General features: G+C 43.9%; 2 protein-coding genes across 3 annotated transcripts; one reads left to right on the top strand and one right to left on the bottom strand.

The window, feature by feature from the left end:
• Positions 1 to 4,704: 4,704 nt before the first annotated feature.
• CD3G (CD3g molecule) lies at positions 4,705 to 14,076 on the bottom strand. 2 transcript variants are annotated; one of them, XM_032360428.1, is made up of 7 exons: positions 13,900 to 14,076; positions 8,816 to 8,839; positions 8,130 to 8,351; positions 7,395 to 7,526; positions 6,729 to 6,772; positions 6,250 to 6,329; positions 4,705 to 5,621 (listed from the first exon to the last, which is right to left on the bottom strand). In XM_032360428.1, exons 1-6 carry the CDS (start codon positions 13,952 to 13,954, stop codon positions 6,264 to 6,266), a joined length of 543 nt encoding a protein of 180 aa, XP_032216319.1. In that variant the 5' UTR covers positions 13,955 to 14,076; the 3' UTR covers positions 4,705 to 5,621; positions 6,250 to 6,263. The 2 variants fall into 2 exon arrangements, with proteins under 2 accessions (XP_032216319.1, XP_032216318.1); XM_032360427.1 differs by having other exon boundaries at positions 5,016 to 5,621; positions 6,246 to 6,329; positions 13,900 to 14,071.
• A 1,263-nt stretch (positions 14,077 to 15,339) lies between these two features.
• On the top strand, positions 15,340 to 19,066 carry CD3D (CD3d molecule). The gene is made up of 5 exons (XM_032360429.1): positions 15,340 to 15,534; positions 17,559 to 17,771; positions 18,231 to 18,362; positions 18,658 to 18,701; positions 18,920 to 19,066. Exons 1-5 carry the CDS (start codon positions 15,480 to 15,482, stop codon positions 18,983 to 18,985), a joined length of 510 nt encoding a protein of 169 aa, XP_032216320.1. The 5' UTR covers positions 15,340 to 15,479; the 3' UTR covers positions 18,986 to 19,066.
• The last annotated feature ends 4,347 nt before the right edge of the window (positions 19,067 to 23,413 follow it).

The raw sequence follows: 23,413 nt of genomic DNA, 5'->3' as shown, positions 1-23,413 counted from the left end.
ACAGGGTGTGCCCCTCTGCGCTGGGAACTGGCGCGCAAACATCTCCACAGCGCACGCGCTGGCTGGCTGGGCGGGGCGGAAGTGGCCGGAAGTGGCCCTTGGGCTCCGGCCGGGAGGGTCGGGGGCGGGTCGGGGACGGGTCGGGGGCGGGTCGGGGACGGGTCGGGGGCGGGTCGGGGGCGGGTCGGGGGCGGGTCGGGGGCGGGTGGGTCAGGGGGCGGGGGCATGGGGCGGTGGTTAGTTTGGAGTTTGGTGAAACACTAGGCCGTTTTTGAAATCTGGTGTATTGCGAGGTGCTATGTCTTGGTGATACTGGGCGCTGCTGGCAACCTCTGTGGGCTTTTCCTTTCTATTTTTCCCTCCAGTGACATGCCCTTTTGAAGCAGGTTCTGTTACTCTTCATAGATTATCATTATCTCTGGGGCAACAGCAACAAGAACAACAGCAATAACACTAATAGAAAGTTTTGAGTTCTTATTAGGTGTCAGGCAGTGTGCTAAGATATGCTAGGGTTGGCTTTCAGTTTTATCTGTGAAGGGGTGACAATATGCATGCTACAAGGTTACTTTGAGGTATACAAAGGCAGTGAAAGCAGCATACTTTTCAAGAGAGCAAGTGAAAAGACAATGCATAGAATGAGGCCAAATATTTGTAAATCACATGTCTGATAAAGGATTAATGTCCAAAATATATAAAGAACTTCTACAACTCAACAACAAACCACAGTGTGATTAAAAAATGGGCAATGGACTTGAAAAGACTTTCCTTCAAGGAAGATATACGAGTGGCCAGTAAGCCCACGAAAAAGATGCTTGGTGACACTAAGGCAAACTGAAACTGCAATGAAATAATACCTCACATCTTTGAGGAAGTCTATTAACAAAAAAAATTGGAAAATAAGTGTTGGTGAAGAGGAGGAGAAATAAGGAACCCTTGGGCATTGCTGATGGGATTGTAAAATATCGCAGCACTTTGGGAAAATTTTGGTGGTTCCTCATAGAGTTAAACAGAATTACTGTATGATACAGCAATTCTGCTTCTGAGTATATACCACAAAGGACTGAAGGCAGGGACTCAAACAGATATTTGTACATCAATGTTCATAACAATGTTATTCATAATAGCTAAAAGGGGGAAACTAATCAAAATGTGCATTGACAAATGAATGGATAAACAAAATGTGGTATATACATACAATTGACTATTATCTAGCCTTAAAAGGTCTGAAATTCTAATACATGCCACAACATGGATAAACCTTGAAAACATTATGTTATATGAAAAAAAACAGACACAAAAGGACAGATATTGTATGATTCCACTTATATGTTACACCTGGGATAGGCAAATTCATTGGGATAGAATAGTAGAATAGAGGTTACCAGGGTCTGGGGGAAGGGAAGAATGGAGAATTATTTTTTATATTTTTATATATTATATTTTTATTTTTTTAAGATTTTATTATTTATTTATTTATTTGACACAGAGAGAGAGAGAGAGAGATCATAAGTAGGCATTGCAGCAGGCAGAGACAGAGGAGAAGCAGGCTCCCTGTTAGGCAGAGAGCCCGACACAGGGCTCTATCCCAGGACCCTAAGATCATGACCTGAGCCGAAGGCAGAGGCTTTGAGAGACCTGAGCCACCCAGGTGCCCCGAGAATTATTTTTTAGTGAGTACAGAGGTTAAGATGATGAAAAAGGTTCCCAAAATGTTTGTGGTGATGGTTGCACAGCATTGTGATTGTATTTAATGCCACTGAATAGTACACTTAAAATATTTAAAATGGTAAATTTCATGTTATGTGTATTTCGCCTCCCACCCAGCTATACATCCACACACAGCACTGTGCAATCTTTGAATGCTTGTCTTATTCCAGCATTATGCTAGTTTCTGAAGATACATTAGTAAAAAGTACACAAGTCTTTTCCTGCTTGGAGTTTACAGTCTGGTGAGGGTGGAGTGGTAACTTAAAATTAATGGGCATGGAGTGCCTGGGTGGTTTAGTCACTAAGTGTCTGCATTTGGTTCAGGTTTTTGTCTCAAGGTCCTGGGACTGAAACCCACATGGCCGCCCTACTGGGCAGGAATCCTGCTTCTCCCTCTCCCACTCCCCCTGCTTGTGTTGCCTCTCTCACAGTCTCTCTCTCTCTATCAAATAAATAAAATCTTTTAAAAAACCCCAAAAAATCAATGGGCATAAGATGGATAATTCAAAAAGTAGTTCTGGAATGATTGGGTAGCTATGCAGTGTGCAAGTTAGTATGTTAGGCCTTTACATTAAAATTAATTCAAGATGGATCATTCATTTAAATGTATAAAATGAAACCATAAAAAGGCCAGACGAAGTCATAGGAAAACTTTTTAAAATTAATAATCTTTAAAAAAAAAGATTTTATTTCTTTATTTGAGAGAGAGAATGAGCAGTTGGGAGTGGCACTTCCCACTGAGCAGGCAGCCCAATATGGGGCTGGATCCCAGGACCCTGGGATCATGACTTGAGCTGAAGACAGATGCTTAACTGACTGAGCCACCCAGGCGCCCCTGAAAGAAAAATCTTAAATTGGGGAAGACCTTTCTAAATAGGAAACAACCTAGAAGCTGCAAGAGACCAGTGAATTCTACTATATGCAGGTAAATAAAATGTACACAGAAAACCAATCATCATCAAGTCAAAGAACGAATACCAAAATTGGAAAAATATCTACAACTAATATCACAAACAAAAGATCTAGTTTCCCACATATTAAAGGGCTATTGCAAGTCAATAAGAAAAAGATAAAAGAATATGACCCTATATATCATGAGAAGGAAGAACACATGGTTCACTTCTATTTTTTTTATAAGGAAAACATAAATTAAAACTATACTGAGGGGCGCCTGGGTGGCTCCTCAGAGCCATGCGCCTGGGTGGCTCCTCAGAGCATGAGTGGGTTAAAGCCTCTGCCTTCGGCTCAGGTCATGGTCCCAGGGTCCTGGGATTGAGCCCCCGCAGGCTCTCTGCTCGGCAGGGAGCCTGCTTTCCCCCTCTCTCTCTGTCTGCCTCTCTGCCTACTTGTAATCTCTGTCTGTCAAATAAATAAATAAAATCTTAAAAAAAAAACTATACTGGGATGCCATGTTTAACTTTTTTTTTTTTTTAAGATTTTATTTATTTGTCAGAGAGAGAGAGAGTACACACAAGCAGGCAGAGAGGCAGGCAGAGAGAGAGGAAGCAGGCTCCCTGCCGAGCAAGGAGCCCGATGTGGGACTCAGTCCCAGGACCCCAGGATCATGACCGGAGCCGAAGGCAGCTACTTAACCAACTGAGCCACTCAGGCGTCCCAATGCCATGTTTAACTTATCAGATTGGCAAAGTTCAAAAAATATGGAGCAAAAAGCACTCTCAATTATTGTAATTGGGAGTAACCTCCATGAAGTGCAATTTGGCAATATTTAATAAAATCACAAGTGCAAATACATTTTGGCTTCCAAATCTCATTTATTTGTATTTGTTATGAATTGTCCTAAGTATGTTCAAAATTACATCTGTCAACAATAAAACTATGAAACTTTTGAAACTATAAAAGGAAGACATAGGAGAAATCTTTGTGACTTTGGGTTTGGCAAAGATTTCTTAGGCATGATACCAAAAGCACAATCTATTAAAAAAAATGGGTAAAATAAGCTTCACCAAAATTAAAATTTTTTTTGGCTTCAAAAGTCACCATGAAGAGAATGAAAAGATAAGCCACAGACTGGTAGATGTATTTGCAAATCACATATGTAATAAAGGACTCGTATTCAAAATATAAAGACCTCTTTCAATTCAACAGTAAGACATACAAACAACCCAAATTAAAAAAAAAAATTTAGAATAGACATTTCACCAAAGATAAAAGAATGGCGGACAAGTATATGAAAAGATGTTCAATAACATTAGTTATTAGGGAAATGCAAATTAAAGGTAAATAAGATACCATTTTATACCTAGGAGAATGGCTATACTAAAAAAAGAATAAGGTAACAAATATTGGTGAGGATTTGGAGAAATAGAAACCCTCATCCATTGCTAGTGGGAATGTAAATGGTACAGGGAATTTTAAAAAGTTAAACATAAATTTGTCATACAACCCAGCAATTCTTCACTCCCAGGTATCAACCCCAGAGAAATGAAAACGTGGGGTCCACAAAAAGATAGGCATGAAAGTGTCCAACACATTGTATAAATTAATAGCATATTGTATGATTCCATTTATATGAAATGTACAGACAAGGCAAATCTGACAGAAAAGAGATTAGTGGTTGCCTGGGGCTGAGATTGGAAACAGGGAATGACTGCAAACAGCGGAAGAAATCTTAAGAGGGTGATGGAAATATTCTAATGATTATGGTGATTACACAGCTGGGTAAATTTTGTAAAAGTCACTGAGAACAGGGGAAATCGCTTAAAATGACTGAATTTTATAGCATGTAAATTATATCTCAATACAATTATTTTTATTTTTATTGTTTAAAAGATTTTATTTATTTAACAGGGAGAGACACAGCAGAGAGGGAACATAAAGCAGAGGGAGAGGGAGAAGCAGGCTTCCCTCTGAGCAGAGAGCCCAACCAGTGGCTCGGGCCCAGGACCCTGGGATCATGACCTGAGCCGAAGTCAGAGGCTTTAAACCACTGAGCCACCCAGGTGCCTTTTATTTTTATTTATTTTATTTTATTTTTAAAAGATTTTATTTATTTATTTGAGAAAGAGAGAGCATGAGAGGGGAAGGGGTCAGAAGAACAAGCAGACCTCCCGCTCAGCAGGTTGCCCAATGCCCAATGCGATCCCAGGTCGTTTAACCAACTGAGCCACCCAGGCACCCCCTATAAAATTATTTTTAAAATGACACTTATACAACGTTAGTCATTGCAGCATTGCAAGAGCAAAATATTGGCAGCAATATTTTGTCTATCCATGCGGGGTGATTAAATAAATCATAGCGAGTCTATGTAATGTGGTTGCACTTTAAAAAGACTGCTTTACTTACTGATATGAAATAATCTTAAGGTTTATTAGGTGAAAAGTGCAAGATGTATAGTATGACACCATTTGTGTGAAAAATAGGGAAGGGAAGAATAATGTGTACTTAAGAGTGCTTATGAAAAAAAAAAGAGTTTGCTCATGTATGCCTAGAATACCTCTGATTTAAATACCTATATATTTACCTTATAAAGATACATAAGAAACTAGTATATTGTTTGTCTCTGGAAAGGACAACTGAATGGCTGGGGATGGAGGTGGAGGGAGACCTTTCATTGCATATTTGAACGATGTAAATTATGAAAGTAAATTACAGAAAGTAAATAAAAATTAGAAGTTTAAAAAGTAATATTCAAATAGGGGGGTTATGGGACCTTTTCCATTTTCTTTTACAGGAAAATTACCTCCCAATAGGTGGCGCTCATGCAACACCATACATATTTTTACTTTCCTTTTAGTTTTATTTTGAGAAAAATCCGTATTTGCTCTGATGGACTTTCTTCTCCATTTGTCACCTTTGGGAAACTCGAGTCTAGAATTAGAGCTGAAAGTCTCTCCGCTAGGAGTGTTCCAAAGTGTAATGCCATGTTTCTGGGATCTATCCAGCATGGAGAACACCTGGATTGAAAAAAAGAAAAATTGGGATTGGTTCAGAAAACCAAATAATGCTTGGGTCCTGTTTTCTTGATTGAAACTTGATTGATTGAATCAGAACTCCTGATTGCTTGATTGGTTGATCAAGAGGTTAATAGAGGTCAGGGGTTTGTAATGAATGTTGATTTTGCCCTGGGGGAGACACTTGAAATATCTGGAGATATTTTTGGTTGTTACATCTGGGGGTACTCCTGGCATCTGGTGGAGAGAGGTCAGGGATGCTGCTGACAACCCTACAATGAACAGGATAGCCCCCTCACGACAAAGAACTATCAGTCACCTACCCTCCCCTAAGCTTATAGCTTCTTGGAAAAAGGAGATAGGCTTGGCAACAGATGGGAAGGCAGGTAAAGGAAAGGTTTTGTTTTTCATGAGAGAGCAGGTGCTGGGGAAGAGGGACAGAAGGAGAGGGAGAGAGAGGGAATCTTAAGCAGGTTCTGCGCTGAGCACAGAACCCAGTGCAGGGCTCCATATCACAACCCTGAGATCATGACCCGAGCTAAAATCAAGAATCAGACATTTACCCTACTGAGCCACCCAGGTGCCCCAGAAAAGGTAATTTTTTAGAATTGGTGTAGAAGGACATACCTACTTTGAGTCCTGAGTTCAATTTTTCCTCAATCGCTTTCCTTGAAGGTGGCCATATTGGTCATTTTCCCGATCCCTGAGGGGCTAAAAAGAACAGCACAGTCATAAACTCATTTTCCCTCCTCCCTCCTCATCTGTGAAGTAATTTGATGCTCATTTATTGAATGCTTTTCGTGTGCAAGGCTTTGGAGTGGGTGCTTTACGATCCTGGGGGTGGAAAGAGGACAAGGAGGTCGGAGGCTCTGTCTACAGTTTCTTTGGGTGTCCCTCTCCGTGTTTCTTCAGCTTTTTCTCACTGGATCCAGACCTTAGTCTCTCTCAACCTTTCTCTTCATTTCATCCATTCGACCCAAAGTGTGACTATGTAATCAACCTGTGTGCCCTAAGCAATTCCTTATCTGTATGGTCTCCTCTGAATAACTTGTCCCCCACCCCCAAATTGTACTAATAATTATAGTAATTATTCATTCCCCCCTCCCTTACCTGGTAAAGCTGGTCATTGGACAACAGAGTCTGCTTGTCTGAAGCTACAAAAGACAAACAAACAAAAAAACGCAAAGTAGGCTAAGAAATTGGGTTATATTCACACACTGGAGTACTAAACAGTAATGAGTGCGTGAACTACAACAAGGTGGAAAGATTTCACAGGCATGTTTTTTGAGTAACAGAAGCACACACACAGGAGTACTTTTGTATGAGTGCATTGACATAAGGAATGTAGACAGGCAAAATTGATCAATAAGTCGGGATAATACTGGTTTTGGGGGATGGGTAGAGGCTGGAATTGACCACAAGGGGGATGTCTAGGGTGTGGGTAATACTCTCTTTCTTGAACTGGGTGTTGGATTCATGGGTACCTTTGCTTGTTTAGCTGTGTGCTTGCCATTCATGTATGTTTCTCTCTGTATGTCTTAGTTCAATCAAGTAGCTTTTTCTTTTTTTTTTAAATTCAGAGGAATCGGAGGAAAATCAGAGGGAGGTGGTTCTTGAGACAGGTAAATATGCTGTGAACACAACAGGATCTTTTTCACCCAGTTGGGCTAGATGGCAACACGTGCCCACCTCATCTCTTCTACAGGGTCTACTTTGGTAGGAAGGAAACTGAGGGTCCCCGGTGGTCTCGTTTCTCACTGAGGAACATTCTTTTACCTCTGGACTGGCGAACTCCATCCTGTCCAGCAATGAAATAAACCCCGACAGCAAGGAATAAAAAGCTGATGATTTCGGCGAAGACAAAGCTGGATACAGTGCCTGCGTTCAGGTCAATGCAGTTCTGACACACTATGGGGAAAGGGAGGGACAAGGCACCTTCAAGGTGTGAAAGTGGTTCTCCTGAATCTTTTTCTCTTGCCTACACGTGCTAATGCCTCCATCTAGGATAGCAGACTCCTCTCTCTGTGCAAGGTTTGTTAGGGGAATTGCCTGGGAAGATCCTGGGACTTAAGCATGCAAGACTTCCGGATATCCCCCCATCTCCCAGGCATTCTGGGGAAACCTATAAAGTCTGACCATCAGGAAATACGTGAAATAGAAGGAAGATCAGATCCCCTTCTCTGTGGTCATCTGCCTTCTACATTTCATTGCTGCTCACCTTGTAATCTCCTCTGTCTCCCTGAAACTACCCCAACTCAGTTTATATAAATAGATGATGGCTCCAATTCATGACTGCCTATCCAGAATTAAACCAGGCTTTATAGGACCAGGTATGCTTTTCTAAGAAGATGAGGGAATTGTCTTGTTATATTCAGAAAGAGGCAAGCAGAGATTGAGAGAACGAGAACTGGTTAGTGTCTATTCCCATACTCACCAGGGATAAGAAGCCCACCAGAATAGCGAGTACTGCTAGATAGATAGATAACAAACAAACCGAAGGGGATTACATACTTCTGTAATATATTTGGAATGGTTTTGAAATGCCCTTTGATCCTTTACAACGATATATCCCTTGAGGGTCCTTGATACTGCTTCCCAGATTCAGCTTAGCACCATTCGAGGAATTTTCTGGTTTCCCATCTTTATACCATGTGATCTTTGTGTCTGTTGAGTCACAAATCAGAAGTACCGAACCATCTTCTCGATCGCCATCTAGTTTTACCACAGGAACTTCTGAAAAGGGAAAAGTCACCGTCTGTTAAGGATCTCTCTTCTGAAATTTTCCCTGCCTCGAGTATCAGAACAAGACCACTGTAGCAGCTCTTCTCAAACTTTACTGTGCACATGGTTCCCATGGGCAATCTAGTGAGAATTTCGGATTCTGCTTAGTAGTTCTGGGAAAGAGCTGAAATGGAGCATTTCTAACTTGATGCCAGTGGTGTTGGTTCATGGGTCCCACTTTGAATAGTGCCTAGCTGCTGGGGTCCTGTTTCTACTCCAAGAATTAGAGAGCTAATTGCTTGACTTCAGGAAAGCTGCCCAGAAAGATCATGACTGGCCAGTCGTTTGGTTGACTGCTATCATTACCCATCATCCCATCCTTTCTGTCACTCAGTCCTCTAGGGCTTCTAGTGTAGGAACCATATTTCCATGAATTTCCTCAGAGTTTGAGGATAGAAAGAAGCCATTCACACTACCTTGTTTCGTCTCGGCTGTCGTACCTATAGAGATAGAAGAGAGACAGAGTATTAGCTGGGTATAGAGTTGTCCAGATGCCCTGAGGTAATCATTTCCTTGGTCATTCAAGGCCAAGATAGATATCCTAATCTAAGAGTGGGCAGTATCTATACTTACCTCCCTGGGTTGTAGCCTAACTCACCAAATTGAATTCAAGGTGTTGTATAATAAAGAATTTGTCCGGTCTTTGTCATAGATTCCTGGGAAGGAGTTTCTAAACCCTTGGAATTTCACGAGTGATAGGAGTGTCTGTGTTATTCTTGGTGGGCTTATTTATTTATTTTTTAAAAGATTTATTTATTTATTTATTTGCGAGAAAGCATGAGAGAGCATATGGTAGAGGGAGGGTAGGGGGAGATGGAGAGAGAGAGAAGCAGACTCCCTGCTGAGCATGGAGCTCCACTCGGAGCTTGATCTCACAACCCTGTGATCATGATCTGAGCCGAAATCAAGAGTTGGATGTTCAACCGACTGAGCCACTCAGGTTCCCCTTGGTGGTCTTTTGGACCATACATGAATTTGTGTTATGAGATGACTCAGGATGGGGCTGGTCAAGACCTGTGTAATCTGGAATCTGAGCTTGTCTGAGGAAGGAGCTGGAGACTGAATCCGGTCACGTGGCCAACAATTCAATCAATTATACGTATGTCGTGAAACTCCAGTAAAAACTCAGTGGAGGGGTGCCTGTGTGGCTCATTTGGTTAAGTGTCTGCTTCTGGATCAGGTCAAGATCCCAGGATCCTGGGATCGAGCCCCACATTAGGCTCCCTGCTCAGTGGGGAGCCTGCTTCTCCTTTTCCCTCCTCTTGCCTCTCCTCTGCTTGGTCTCTCTCTCCGAAAAATAACAAAATAAAATCCTAAAACAAAAACAAAAACAAAAACTCAGTGGAGGGGCCCATGCGTGGCTCTGTTGGTTGAACATCTGACTCTTGGTTTCAGGTCAGGTCATGATATCTGGGTGGTGAGATCAAGTCCCGTGTTGGACTTTGTGCTGGGCGCAGAGGCTGCTTGAGATTCTCAACCTCTCCATCTGTTCTCCCACTGCTCCCTCTTTCTCTAAAAAAAAACCCCCAAAAGTCAAGGGAAATAAAATTCTCAGTGGAGCTTCCTTGTTAGTGAGTGTATCAATGTACTAGGAGGGTGATGTATTCTGATTCCACAGGGAGAGGGCACAGGAACTCTGTGTTCAGGGCCTTCACAGACCTTATGCATCTCTTCATTTGGAAAAATGCTGATTTTATTTTTTATAATTAAACTGTAATAGTAAAGGGGCACCTTGGTGGCTCAGTCATTAAGCATCTGCCTTCAGCTCACGTCGTGGTCCTGGAGTTCTGGGACTGAGCCCCAGGTTGGGGTTCCCTGCTCAGTGGGGAGCCTGCCTCTCCTCTCCTTCTGCCCCTCACTCTGCTCATGCTCTCTCTCAAACAAGTAAGTAAGTAAATAAATAAATCTATTTTTTTAAAAAGATTTTATTTATTTATTTGTCAGAGAGAGAGAGAGAGAGAGAGCGTGCACAGGCAGGCAGAGTGGCAGCAGAGGCAAAGGGAGAAGCAGGCTCCCTGCTGAGCAAGGAGCCCAATGTGGGACTCGATCCCAGGACGCTGGGACCATGACCCGAGCCGAAGGCAACCGCCTAACCAACTGAGCCACCCAGGTGTCCCAAATAAATCTATTTTTAAAAATTTGAGCTGTAATAGTAAATATGTGCTTTCTTGAGTTTTGTGAGTTGTTGTAACCAATCGTCAAATCGTCAAATCGTACAAACCCTCCAGGTTTGTACCCAGCTTGTCAGAAGTTTAGGTGGTATAGGAACCACTGAACTTGTGCCTGGAACTCAAAGGGAGGGCAGTCTTGTTGGGCACAGTGCCCTTGACCTGTGGGGTCTAATGTTAATTCTGGATGGTTAGCATCAGAACTATACGGCAATATACATCAAAGTATTGCACGCATGGTCTGGAATGCTCTGCTTTTTTTTTTTTTTTAAAAGATTTTATTTATTTTATTTGACAGATAGAGATCACAAGTAGGCAGAGAGGCAGGCAGAGAGAGAGGGGGAAGCAGGCTCCCTGCTGAGCAGAGAGCCCGATGCGGGGCTCAATCCCAGGACCGTGGGATCATGACCTGAGCCGAAGGCAGAGGCTTTAACCCACTGAGCCACCCAGGCGCCCCCACTCTGCTTTTTTTTTTTTTTTTTTTTTTTTAGCAGCTAAAGCTCCATCAAAAGTGGGTTTACGTGAACTAAAGGCTTTTTGAGTAATTCTAAAATCCTCAGCCTTGGTAATCCATTTTTTATTTATTTATTTATTTTTGTAGAAACCCTGGAGGTCCTGGGGTGGGGGGTAGCTATTCAATAGCCTTCAAATCTGTCTCAAAACTCAAGAGTAGTGGAGTTGAGTTCCTTGTTGTACTACAGAGAAGTAGCACCAGAATTCAGTTCAATTGGGTTGAATGCAAACATTTACCAGGTACGCTGACATACCTGACTTGATTAAGCTGTGTGAAAGACAGGAGTGGCGATACAAAGAACTAACTTGTTGCCTCCAAAGAGTTTACAGTGAAGCAGGAAAATTAAACACCGATGTAACTAACATAATAGAACATATAAATTATCTTTAGTATTCATGCGAATGCATTTGAAAGGGGCTAGAAGCTATTGATTTTGCCCAAGAATCAGGGACAGGGAAAACTTAACAGAGAAAGTGACATTTAGTTGGAACTTGAATGATTGGGAGTTCGCTGGACAGAAAAAGGCATCCTGGGGAGAAGGAGGAGCGGAGCAAAGACATAGGTTGGAAAAGGACAGAGAAGTAGTGTGTCTAGAGGTGGAGTGTATGGTGGAGACAGATGAAGCATGAATCAAAGTATGAAGGGGAAAAAAAAGTATGGAAATAGTTGGAAGGAGTCAGCTGTTTTAGAACTTCTTGCAAGGTTGAAATGATTATTAATTGTACTTAACAGAGTTTGGAACATGGTAGCTTTATATTTGTTGAGTGAGTGCACGAATGGATGAATGAGTGAATTAAAAAAAAAAAAAAGCAAAGCAAACAGTTAAGCAGATTTCTCACCAGCGGCCCTTCTTAACCACCTGATCACCATGGGAGGGACAAAGGGACCCCTTGTTCTAACTCAGATTCTATAGGAGAGAGGGTCCAACTGATTGCTAACATCCTTTAATTTTGCTTCTGTGAGTCTTCTTTCTTTTTAGGATTTGAGTGCTCATGTAGCCAAATTTCCTAGGCTGACTGGTAAGAGGACAGAGCCCATAGGAAGGAGGGATCATCCAAGTTCACACAGCTCACTGGTGGCTGATCCGGACCCAGAGTTCAGGTTTCCGTTGCTCTTTCTGCTATATCTAGCTGCTTCACACAGGCTTTCAGCCCTGCCCCTCCACCTGTGTGGTCTTCACAGTGGCTCTTCCCCCCAATTTCCTGCAGAAATCATTCTCAACTCTCACTGTCCTCCTTGAGTCCCCCACTCAGGAACACCAAGCTCAGTTTTAGCAAGTGGCATCGTCTACCACTTAGGTCATTGAGAACGTAGATGCCATAATGACCTTCTCCAGCTTCCTTCCCAACTACACACCTACCCATGGCCAAAGCCATTTGCACTTCCTCTCTCTTGCCTTCTCCTCTGCGTCCTTGACCCCATTCTTTCAACATCAGCTCCAGGAACTTGCTCTACTCTCTGCGTTTTCCTTTAGCCTAGAAATGGGCTCACATTTCTCTCACACTCAAAAATATTTCATCTTAGATCCTATGTCCTTTTCTATTTACCACTCAAACTCTCTTCTCTTCTCATCCAAACGTCTTTAAAGAGAGTCTACACTTGGTACTTTATCACCGTCTTCATCTTCTACACACTTCCATTCGGTTTCCCCTCATACTACCCCAATGAAAGGGTTATAAATCAACTGTGGCCTTTATTTTGTTAAATCCCACAGGCTTAAACTTTTAAATATATTCTTCTATGAGCAGGACGTCTCTATAATATTTCATTATTGGTGATTCTTTCCTTTTGGAAGTTCTCTGCTCCCTTCGTGTTGCATTATCTGATTATTCCAGCTCTTTGATCGTCCTCTTATCTCTTTTGTGAGATGTTTTTCTCTAACTACCCTTTATTTATTTATTTATTCTTAAAAAAGATTTTATTTATTTATTTGACAGAGATCAGAGGGGGGCAGAGAGGCAGGCAGAGGGTGGGGGGAGGGAGAAGCAGGCTCCCCGCTGAGCAGAGAGCCTGATGTGGGGCTTGATCCCAGGAATTGGAGATCATGACCTGAGCCGAGGCACAGGCTTAACCCGCTGAGTCACCCAGGCGCCCCTCTAACTGCCCTTTAAAAGTTAATATCCTCTCGGTTCCATCCTCAGGCCCTCCTCCTCACATCTCACGTAATCCCAGCAACTTTCGTGTTTCCCTCAGCGTGTGGAGAACCATCTCTAGTCCAGATTCCAGGCATCAACCCAGGTCATCCACTTCCCATTGTTTATGCCCAACAGAATATTCATCCAGGCATCCTATATTGGACCTTACACTTAGTCTAGTGACACCGAAGCTTCTCTCTCCAATTAGACTACAAGCTCACTAGGGCAGAAGGTTCTTATCCTTCCTTATATCCTCCTAGCATATCATGTAGCAGGATCTCACTCATATTTGTTGACCTGTTGGCCCTATGACGAACTGGGTGAGTGCCTTATAGTTCTCCCCCGAACTCCAGCTCTGAGTTAAGGAACACACACTTATTCTTTTCAGGTCCCCGGCCTGTGCTCTTTTGGGCTACATTCAACCTAAGATGGTGGCATCCGGGTCTTCCCTCTAGCCAGTAAAGTCTGCTGTTTTCATTTCTTAAGAGACGAGGACCCCATCTCTCCCACTGGACACTGCTTCTCTCTAGCAGAGAACAGTAAGAGGCTTCATTTTGCCCTTCTTTCTCAGAATTCTAGTGTGACGTCTGGGGTAGCCTTGAGGTTAGAGATCCCAATACCATTTCTTTCCCAGTAATGATCTCTTCCCCTGAGCCTTTCTCCAGACTACCAGAACCCCGTACCTTGAAGAAGAGTGACAGCCAAGATGAGGCCAGCCAGATGCTTCCCCGGTTCCATGTCAGTCTCTGTCTTTCCCCCGAAAGAAGCACGAAGCAACTCCCAGCAGCCCGCCAGCCTGCAGAGCAGCTTGTCTGGCTCCGCCCAGCATCCTTCAGCCTGGGGCCCCTGAAAGAAGGCTTGAATCCAGAACCACCACCCTCTACTTCAAATGTGGGCAGAGAGGGGCCTCAGGAGGTCTGCAGGTGCATATGTATCTTGCTTGTGAAGGAGTAGAGAATGGGAAGACGTGGGAGGGAAAGGGAGAGAGGACTGCTTCTCCATCTCAGAGACAGCTTGCACAGAGAAACCCCTTGGGTTCTGGGTAGGAGATGGGCCCCTTTCTTCATGAGAGGGGTAAACATCTCTGTCACCTCTTGTTGCTAGGATGTCAGTTGGTTGCTAGAACTCATGAATTTAAGTGAGAAACCTTACGTGCTCAAGCCCTTATTCAGGAATTTTTCACTGCTCTTTGGAGACAAGATCATCAAAAAGGGGCCTGCCTGGATGAGAATAGGTAGGAAAATTGGAGCAAGACAAGCCATATATTTCCAGGCGTCAGAGCCTGAACCGAGTTTCCAGGATCTTAGGCCCCTGGCTCCCTCAGCCAGTCCATCAGTGAGTCAACAAAAACATCTACAGAACCTCTAGTTATGTGCCAGGCACAAGCCAGGTGATGGAGATACAGAAGGGAGCAAGACATGTGCTATCTCTGCCCTCAGGTAAATTACAGTCTGACTTGGGCAGCGTAGAGAGTTTGGATCCTCATAGGCCACAGGGGAGAAAAGTCCTCTTGTCTCCTGGTGAGTCAATCACATTGTTATTAATAACTGTCTCTTACTGAGCAAATGTGGTATCTCATGTACCATGAAAACTTTTTGTCTGAATCCTTATTGGCATACGCAGAGAATTAGGCTCTGAAAAATTCCATGACTGGCCCAGGCCCACTGGGTAGGCAGTATTGGAGCTGGGATTCAAACGTCCAGTTTAAAAAGCTACTTGTAGTCTGGTGTCCCAGGCTGTCCAAGGAGGACCTTGGGCAGAGTCCCAAGAAAGACCAGAAATGGGAGGAGCCTTGTTGGTATGGCTTATGGGATGGGGTTCACAGTATTTCTCAAGGGTTTTGAGAGCTGGGGGTGAGTTTTCAGGGGGTGAGTAAATGTAGTTACACTGTTGACAGAAACTCTGAAATTACTGTTTTTCATCAGTGAGTTGGGAAAGAACATCCTACACCTTCTTTTACTTCCTAGAGGTCTAGGCAACATTTTCCACATTCTCTGCTATCTCTTTCACCTCACCCCCAGGCTCTGTGCTCAGAGAAAGAACCATTTGCACCTGCTTCCTTTCTACCCCACCCCCACTCTGCCCCTGCCCTGACAGTCTCCTCTGATCAACGGCAGAGAGCAGACAGATAGGCGTCTTCTGGTTCCTCCCCTACACCTTTACTTTTTCCGGGTACCCATGAGTCAGTGGGAGGAGGGTGTCTTTCACCCTGGTGGATAGTTCTGTGACCTGGGTCTGCCTACTGAAGGAATTCTGCTGGAAAATGGAACACTGTAGGTTTCTGGCTGGCCTGATACTGGCTGTCCTTCTCTCCCAAGGTAAGGCTTCTCTAGATGGTGAGGACATCTTGGACAAGGGACGCGAGAGGAACATTTGCACCTGGACTGGGCTCCACGTTAAAGTCCTTCTCAGTGCTAGCTTCACTTTCAAGCAGAGTTGTCAAGGAGAGCAGGGCTGGGATGTAGTACAGGGTTCAGATTGGGAAACAGGCTCTTGGCTTTGAGTCTACCTAGGCATGTATGTTGGCCTTGAATGCCCCTCTAAGGGCCTTAGGCCAGAGATCTGCAGGAAATGTGCCGTTTGCAGGAGCCTGAGCCTAGGACTGATAAGGGAACACTATTTCTTCTAGGACAGAGAGGCTCTGGGATTAGTACTCTTAGTGATTTGGCCATCATTTGTCACCATACGGAGCCATGACCCCGTACTCAGGGGTATGTTTTAAGAGAAAGTTGAGTTTAGGTGGAGAAGGAAGGAGGGCATATCTGGGATGGTAAGATGATCAACTCATCTTGGTTTGCCTGGTTTTAAAACTGGTAGTGTCTTGTCCCAGAAACCCCCTCAATCTCGGGCAAACTGGGACAAATGCTTTGGGACATCCAGGATTTCCAATGGAAACAGATCCTCATGGAAAGCATGATTATAGGATGTGATATAACTTTGGCCTGTGTGAGATGCACAAGAAACAGCTCTTTGGGGGATTTTCCAGAAGATGCTTTTGTTTTCAAATTGGTAATGGAATATGAATTCAGGGAGAATCTGGACTCCACTTTTCCCTGGGATTGGAGATACAGATTCTCATGTCTCTGTGGCTTGTGGAGGTGTTCTCAGTCAAAACAGTTCAGTGGATCTAGAAAGGCCCTGCGCATACCTCCAGCCCTCAAACTCCCTAGAAGCCTTGACTTGTGTGACGCACCAAGAATGAATTTGATAAAACAATTTTTTCTACCTCCTTACCCTTAAGCAAGGTTAGAACAAATAAAAATCTTTACATGGGATTTTTCCTGGGGTCTCCTTCTGGATCGCTGGGCTAGTAATCCATACCAGCTTTTCTCCTACCCCAACCATCACTGGTCCCAAGAAAGACGTTAGTGACGAGAGTCCTATTCTCTTGGTAGTTGTGGGGGCAGGGGCAAAGCAGGAGGGAAGAGGATGAGAAGCTGAAGTGGGAGGGTTATAGATGGCTGGGAAGTAGAATTAGAAGCTTTGTTGGAGGGGCATCTACGTGGCTTAGTTAGTTCAGCATCTGCCTTCGGCTCAGGTCATGATCTCAGGGTCAAGAGATTGAACCCCTCATCCAGCCCTTTGTTGAGCCCCTCCTTGGGCTCCCTGCTCAGCAGGAAGGCTACTTCTCCATCCGTCCCCCCCCCACTCCTGCTCTCTATCTCTTTCTCAAATAAATAAATAAAATCTTAAAAAAAAAGTTTTGTTGGAAAACAAATGTGGACATCTCCAGCCAAGGAACAGTCTTCTGCATTTCCCTATTTCTTGAATGTTTCAGTAATCTATACTCTTCTTCTACTTTTATTTTTTTTAAGATTTTATTTATTTATTTAACACAGAAAGAGATCACAAGTAGGCAGAAAGGCAGGCAGAGAGAGAAGGGGAAGCAGGCTTCCAGCCAAGCAGAAAACCCGATTCAGGGCTCGATTCCAGGATCCCAGGATCCCGGGATCACCACCTGAGCTGAAGGCAGAGGCTTATCCCACTGAACCACCCAGGGGCCCCTCCCCTTCTACTTCTAATCAGTGGTCTGAACTTCTTTCCAGGAAGGTTCTTAGATCCAGTTGGCTCCATGATTTCCAATTTGGCTCCATGTCCATCAGGGTCTGTCCTCTGCTGGGACTGAATCCTTGCGTCCTTCCTGGCCCCTGTAGTTCACGGGGAGCCTCCCAAAGCCTTTTTCTTGTGACTTCTGTCTCTCACACTAGAAACCATAAATTGTCCTAGATTTAGAAAGTGGTCCTTTTCAAGTACAAACTCAGCAGAATAAGGTATCTGCTGCAGACCAAACAGCTGGCTGCAGTCCTGGTTGGGTTTTGGTTTGCTGTTGTTTTCCTCATAGGGAGCCCCTCCAAGATAACCGTAGAAGAGCTTGAGGACATGGTGTTCCTGAGGTGTGACACCAACATCGAGTGGTGGGAGGGAACACAGCCATTACCACATGGTAAAATGTGGAACTTGGGAAAACGCAACCTGGACCCACGAGGAATGTATATGTGCAACGGGACAGATGAACAAGAACACAAACGACCTTTTACGCAAGTATATTTTCGAAGTATGTGTCTTCTGGACCCTCTGGTTTGAAATGAATGGGACCTCTGGATATGAGAAGCTTATAGCCAGAAAGGACCATGCTGGACGAACCTGTTCTCTAAACTAAGTGGGGGTCCCTCTTGTAATGGTGTGCACCAGACTTTGGAGCTTAACTAATGGAAAAAAAAAATAGCAGGGGCCTTGGTACTCAAGCAGTAGAGGCTGGGTTGGGAGAGCGGTTTGGCCCTGCAGACTTGTTTGCATTCTTACGAAGCTGGTACTGCTTCTTGGCTCCTTTTCAGGGATTCCTTGGGATGAAGGGTGGAGGTGGATGTAGCAAGGGTATCAGCAGGCCTTTCTCTAGGGATCTTACTGAAGTTTGGGTCCTGGTGTGAGGTCCCGGGGTTGCGCTACGAGGCAGAGATGGTTCCCTGGTCTTGAAGGCTCTCCAGTTCTCCTCTCATCCCCGCCCCCCCTGCAGTGTGTCAGAACTGTGTGGAGCTGGACTCAGCTACCCTGGCTGGCATTATCATCGCTGACCTAATCGCCACTCTGCTCCTTGCTTTGGGGGTCTATTGCTTTTCTGGACATGAGACTGGAAGGTTCTCTAAGGGTAAGTGGAAGGGACAGAGTGTGCGTTCATGCATGCACACGTGCACACGTATGTTGTGGATGTGGGTGTGAGTGCGGACCTGCAAAGAATGGGGCTGGCCGTGGGTTGTGTCTCCTCTGGGAGTCACTCTTGCAATCTCTAAGGATTCCTAACTCTGGTTATTGGAAGACTTGTGCCCATATTGCCCATGTAGACTTCTGAGTGTACGACCAGCTGCTGTCCTCTTGTAGTGTTCATGGGGTCTCACTGTCCCCTCCTCCTAGGCCTTTGATGACTCTTTCCCCGTTTCTTCTAGCTGCTGACACTCAAGTTCTGTTGGAAAATGACCAGCTCTATCAGGTGAGCTGTGAGGGGAAAGAGACATGAATGGGAGGGGAATGGGAAGGGAGGAAAAGGCTGTTGCTAGGTGTTCTGTGTATGGATGAAAGGTTCTAGCGGGGAACTCATCAATGGCAGGGCTGGAAAACTCAGGCATGAGCTCTCATCTCTGGAGCCTACTGGGGTCTTCCCTGGGAGAATCTGACCCTGCCTCACTGATTTCCCTTCTCACCTCCTAGCCCCTTCGGGATCGGAATGATGCTCAGTATAGTCATCTTGGTGAAAACTGGCCTCGGAAGAAGTGAACCTGACACCAGTGGCTTATGGGAGTATCGACTGTACCTTCTTCCCTTGATCAGCCAATAAAGATGTCTTCTCTCACTCAGCAGGTGCCTGGACTTTTCGAGGCTCTTGGACAAGGCACGGGAGTTGTCCTGCCTTGGCTGGACCCTTGCCCTCCCTGCCCACCTCTGTCCTTCCTTCGTTACTTCCATTCCTCTGCCCCAGATGGACAGTGTGATGGGTTGTCTCCCGCCCCATTCTGGCCCACTGGTGTTTCTGGCCTGGTGGGCTTCCTGGGGGTGGGGGCGGCTCTACCACACTCTCTCAGCTACTTGTTGCCTCCAGCCCCTGTTACAACCCCTGAAGGGCTTTGGTTTCCTCACCACAGTTAAAGGCAGTGTTTACAGACCCAGCCGCACTAAAGTTTCCATGACATCATGAGCAGAGGAGGTGGAAACATCAAGGGCCAAGAGATCACTTTTTATCAAGACTTGGAGAGCATGTGTGACCAAGTCCCACTTCTGCTAAGGGGCTGGCCTTGTCTTTTTGACCGCTGTGGATCGGTAACCACTAGCTGTGAGGAGGTTGCCCCATAAGCCCGTTCAGGACCCTTTCCTCCTCTATAGAAGGTACCACTCAACTTCCTCTCCTCAGAATCTGTTCCTGCCCCACCCCGTCTTCTGCATGATAAACTAATGTCAGAAACTCTTTATTACCCCTCTTCACCCACTTGGAAAGCTGGAATTGGAGAGTGGACAGGAGCTTGGGATATTTTCAGTGGAAGTCGCGTTCACTAGTGGGTTAGTGGTGGTTCTGAAACTTTGGGAGCCTGAAGGATTTATTAAAAATATAGACACTTGGGCCCCACTCTAGGCACCTAGCCCTCAGCTGATTCTGAAGCTGCCCCCATTCAGAGTCTCCAGTTTTGAGGAAGAGCCGAGGCCATGGATGCTTTTGTATCCTTTATGCTGTTCCTGTCTACCACAGGGGCAACCCCTCCTTTTGTTCTCTGAGCTACAGTAACTGAAAGATCTTCGGGACAGTTTCATAAGAGTGGGACTTTCCAAGACCAGGGTTCAGAAAGAGGGAGCCAGCCAGAGATCTGGATGATTCTGCCCACCATCTTCGTGAGCTATACACAGATGCTGATTTTGTTAGAGACTATAAACTTCCAAGGTACACATGCTTCATTCATGGTCATGACTTCTTTCTACCCTTTACATCCCTAGGACTGTAGTCCTCTGCAGCCTGCCTCCAGCTTTCCACATAGGATCCCTCCACCTTGGGCAACTTTCCGGTGACATCTACCCACCCAGTACTTACCTTCTTTCCACACCCTGCACACTTCCCTTCACCTTGTAGTCCTTGTAGGCTCTTAGATTCTCCCATACCTCTCACCAGTTCTCACCATTGCACGCACCTGGGAATCTCCAGAACTCCTGATTATCTTGGGCGAAAGCATCAGGACTTTCAAAGTGGCTTAAGGTGATTTAATTATGAAGCCATGATTGATAAAGCTGCCCTAGCCCTTCTGGAAACTTGTGTCCCTTTGGTTCTCCTTTGTGTGTGTGTGTGTGTTTTAAGTTTTTTTTTTTTTTAATTTGTTTATTTGTGAGAAAGAGAGACAGAGTGCAAATAGGGGAGCAGAAGGTGAAGGGAAAAGCAGGCTCCCCATTGAACAGAGAGCCTGATGCGGGGCTTGATCCGTGAACCCTGAGATCATGACCTGAGCTGAAGGCAGATGCTTAACTGATGGAGTCACCCAGGCATCCCTCTTTTTTTGTGCTTTTAATCCCTCTTTTGCACCTGGGGTGCCTGGGTGTCTTGGACAGTTGAGTGTGCGATTCTTGATTTTGGCTCAGGTCATGATCTCAGGGTTGTGAGATTGAGACCTGTGTTGGAGGTTGACACTCAGTGGGGAGTCTGCTTGAGATTCTCTCCCTCTCCCTCTCCTCCCTACACACACACACACACTCTCTCTCTCTCTCTCTCTCTCCCAAATAAATAAATTAATTAAAAAGTAAATTAAGAAAACAGCTTTACTGAGGTACATGAATAAACTACATATATTTAAAGTATACATGTGATGTTTTGTCATATGTATATACTTGTGAGACATCACTGCAATAAAGGTAACACCTTGAACAGTTTCCTTGGGCCCCTTCGTATGCAATTCCCCCCTCCTTCCTCTCCTTACCCCTACCCTCCAGGCAACCACTGATCTGCTTTCTGTCATTATAGATTAGCTTTTGTTTTTCTAGATTTTTATGTAAGTGTAATAATGTAACATGTACTCTTTTTTGGTCTGGCTTCTTATGCTTCAGCATAATTATTTTGTGATTCATACGTTTTACTAATATTTTATTCCTTTGTACTGCCCGGTAGTATTCCACTGTATGGATATATCATAGGCTATTTACTCATTCACCTGTGGATATTCTTGTGGGTTATTTCCTGGCCTGGGGTGTTACAAATAAAGCTTCCATGAATAGTCACATATAAGTTATTGTGTGGACGTATGCTTTTATTTCTGTTGGATAAATACTCAGGAGTGTATGGACTGAGATGCAACTTTTAAAAAAGTAGTCTGGTATTCTAGGTCCTTTGTAGTCCCATGTGAATTAGCTTCTCAGGTACTATAAAATGCCTGCTGGGATTCTGATCAGGGTCATGTTGAATTTATAGATCAACTTGGGGAGAATCTACATCTTAATGACATTGACTCTTCCAATCCATGAGCACAGCTTTTGTCAGATTTATCTCCTAAGTATTTTATATATATATATTTTAAAGATTTTATTTATTTATTTGACAGAGACACAATGAGAGAGGAACACAAGCAGGGGGAGTGGGAGAGGGAGAAGCAGGTCTCCCACCAGCAGGGAGCCGAAGGCAGACGCTTAATGACTGAGCCACAAAGGCACTCCAGTATTTTTTATTTTTTGATGTTTTTTTATATGGTATTTTTAAACTTTCAATTTCCAGTTGTTTCATTGTTAATGTCTAGAAATACAGTTGTTCCGTATATTGATCCTATACCCTGAAAACTTCATAAATTCACATATTAATTATAGTACCATTTTTTTGGTAAAGCCCACCTGAATTTCTACATAGATGATCATGTTGCTTGTAAATAAAGACAGTTTAACTTTTCCATTTCCAATCTGAGTGTATTTTATTTCAGTTCCTTGGCTTATTATGGTGGCTAGAACCTCCCATACAATGTTGGAGAGAGGGGAAGTGAGGATATTCTTGCCTTATTTGTGATCTTAGGGGGAAACCTTGTCTCTCATCATTAAGGATGATACTGGCCATAGGTTTTTCTTAGATGCTCTTAAACAGATTGAGGATAATACGTTCTCTCTCTAGTTTGCTGGAAATGTTTAGTAAAAATAGTTGAGTACTGTCAAATGTTTTTTCTGTATCCATTGAGATGATTGTATGGTTTTACTTCTTTAGTCGGTTAATATGATAAATTACATTGGGGATATGATCTGTTACACCGATCCTGCATTCCTAAAATAAACTGTACTTGGTCATTATGTATTATTCTTTAACATATATGTATTTTATATTTATTTATATATAACATATTTAGATATTTATATTTTATGTTATTATTTATTTATATATAATATATAATAAATGCCTATTTATTATTGATATTGATATATTTTTAAAGTAAACTCTACCGTCAACGTGGGGCTTGAACTCACAGCCCCAAGAATGAGTGTTGCATCTCCATTGACTGAGCCAGTCAGGTGACTGGCTTTTTTTTTAAGATTTATTTATTTATTTATTTATTTATTTGACAGAGAGAGATCACAAGTAGGCAGAGAGGCAGGCAGAGAGAGAGAGGAGGAAGCAGGCTCCCTGCTGAGCAGAGAGCCCGATGCGGTACTCGATCCCGGGATGCGAGATCATGACCTGAGCCGAAGGGAGCGGCTTAACCCACTGAGCCACCCAGGTGCCCCAGGTGACTGGCTTTTTAAAAAAAATATATTACATATATTTTATTAGATTAAATTTGTTTTCATATATTATTAGATTAAATTTGTTAAAATCTACTGAAGAATTTTTACATCTATTTATAAGGGATATTGGTCTGCAGTTTTTTTTTTTTTAAAGATTTTATTTTTTTATTTGACAGAGAGAGATCACAAGTAGGCAGAGAGGCAGGCAGAGAGAGGGAGAGGAGGAAGCAGGCTCCCTGCTGAGCAGAGAGCCCGATGTGGGACTCGATCCCAGGACCCTGAGATCATGACCTGAACCAAAAGCAGAGGCCCAACCGAATGCCACCCAGGCACCTCAGTTTTTTTTTTTCTTGTAAAGATTTTGCCTGGTTTAGGTATCAGGGTTAGTTATTAGGGTTCTCCAGAGAAACAGGACCAACAGGATATGTATGTAGGAGACAGAGGAGAGAGGAGGAAGGGAGGAAAGAGGAGCGAGAG

This window comes from Mustela erminea, chromosome 9 (assembly GCF_009829155.1).
Source record: "Mustela erminea isolate mMusErm1 chromosome 9, mMusErm1.Pri, whole genome shotgun sequence".
Lineage (NCBI taxonomy): Eukaryota > Metazoa > Chordata > Mammalia > Carnivora > Mustelidae > Mustela > Mustela erminea.
This window is presented reverse-complemented; position numbering and strand designations above follow the sequence as displayed.

Coding starts and splice junctions, on each gene's coding strand:
- CD3G (XM_032360428.1), bottom strand. CDS start 13,954: ATGGAACCGGGGAAGCATCTGGCTGGCCTCATCTTGGCTGTCACTCTT. Junction 8,352..8,815: donor GACAGCCGAGACGAAACAAG/GTAGTGTGAATG, acceptor TTCCCTTTTCAG/AAGTTCCTGTGGTAAAACTA. Junction 6,330..6,728: donor CCAATGACCAGCTTTACCAG/GTAAGGGAGGGG, acceptor TGTTCTTTTTAG/CCCCTCAGGGATCGGGAAAA.
- CD3D (XM_032360429.1), top strand. CDS start 15,480: ATGGAACACTGTAGGTTTCTGGCTGGCCTGATACTGGCTGTCCTTCTC. Junction 17,772..18,230: donor TACGCAAGTATATTTTCGAA/GTATGTGTCTTC, acceptor CCCCCCCTGCAG/TGTGTCAGAACTGTGTGGAG. Junction 18,363..18,657: donor GACTGGAAGGTTCTCTAAGG/GTAAGTGGAAGG, acceptor CGTTTCTTCTAG/CTGCTGACACTCAAGTTCTG.